At 59.2% G+C, this 546-nt stretch overlaps 1 protein-coding gene across 1 annotated transcript in view; it reads right to left on the bottom strand.

The window, feature by feature from the left end:
• The window catches only part of ZIC3 (Zic family member 3), a 141773-nt gene that overhangs the window by 713 nt on the left and 140514 nt on the right, over positions 1-546 (bottom strand). Inside the window, exon 3 of the mRNA XM_009642884.1 lies at positions 79-242. Coding sequence (XP_009641179.1) covers positions 79-242 — 164 coding nt within the window. The remainder of the gene's footprint in view (positions 1-78; positions 243-546) is intronic.

The raw sequence follows: 546 nt of genomic DNA, 5'->3' as shown, positions 1-546 counted from the left end.
GGGAAAGGAGCCCTGAGCGCGCCAGCGACTGAGCATCCCTGCTCAGGGAGGAAAGGGCTGGGGCGCAGGGGTGATTACCTTCATGTGTTTCCTAAGTGAGCTGGGGTGGGTGTAGGATTTGTCGCACACCTTGCAGATGTAGGGCTTGTCCGAGGTGTGGACGTGCATGTGTTTCTTCCTGTCGCTGCTGTTGGCGAAGCGCCTGTCGCAGCCCTCAAACTCGCACTTGAAGGGCTTCTCACCTGTGAAATTCAGAGAGGGTGAAGGAGGGCCGTTCCCCTCCCCATCCCCGCCTGCCTCCTCCCAGGACAACCTCTTCCCCACTCGCCCCCACCTTGGGCTGCACAAGCAGCCCAAAAAATTGAAGAAGGTGGGGGGGGGAAGACAGACAGCAGGGTTTGTTACATGTCGGATAAATTCAGGTCAGCCTTTGTTACTTTTAATTCGCCCCCCACCAGACCCCGTGCTGCGCTCCGGCGGGGACGGTGGCTTGGGCAAGCCTGGGGAGGGAGAAGACCCGAGATAAAATTCAGCGGCTTTGGGCGT

This window comes from Egretta garzetta, unplaced genomic scaffold (assembly GCF_000687185.1).
Source record: "Egretta garzetta isolate BGI_Z169 unplaced genomic scaffold, ASM68718v1 scaffold220, whole genome shotgun sequence".
In the NCBI taxonomy this organism is placed as follows: Eukaryota; Metazoa; Chordata; class Aves; order Pelecaniformes; family Ardeidae; genus Egretta; species Egretta garzetta.
This window is presented reverse-complemented; position numbering and strand designations above follow the sequence as displayed.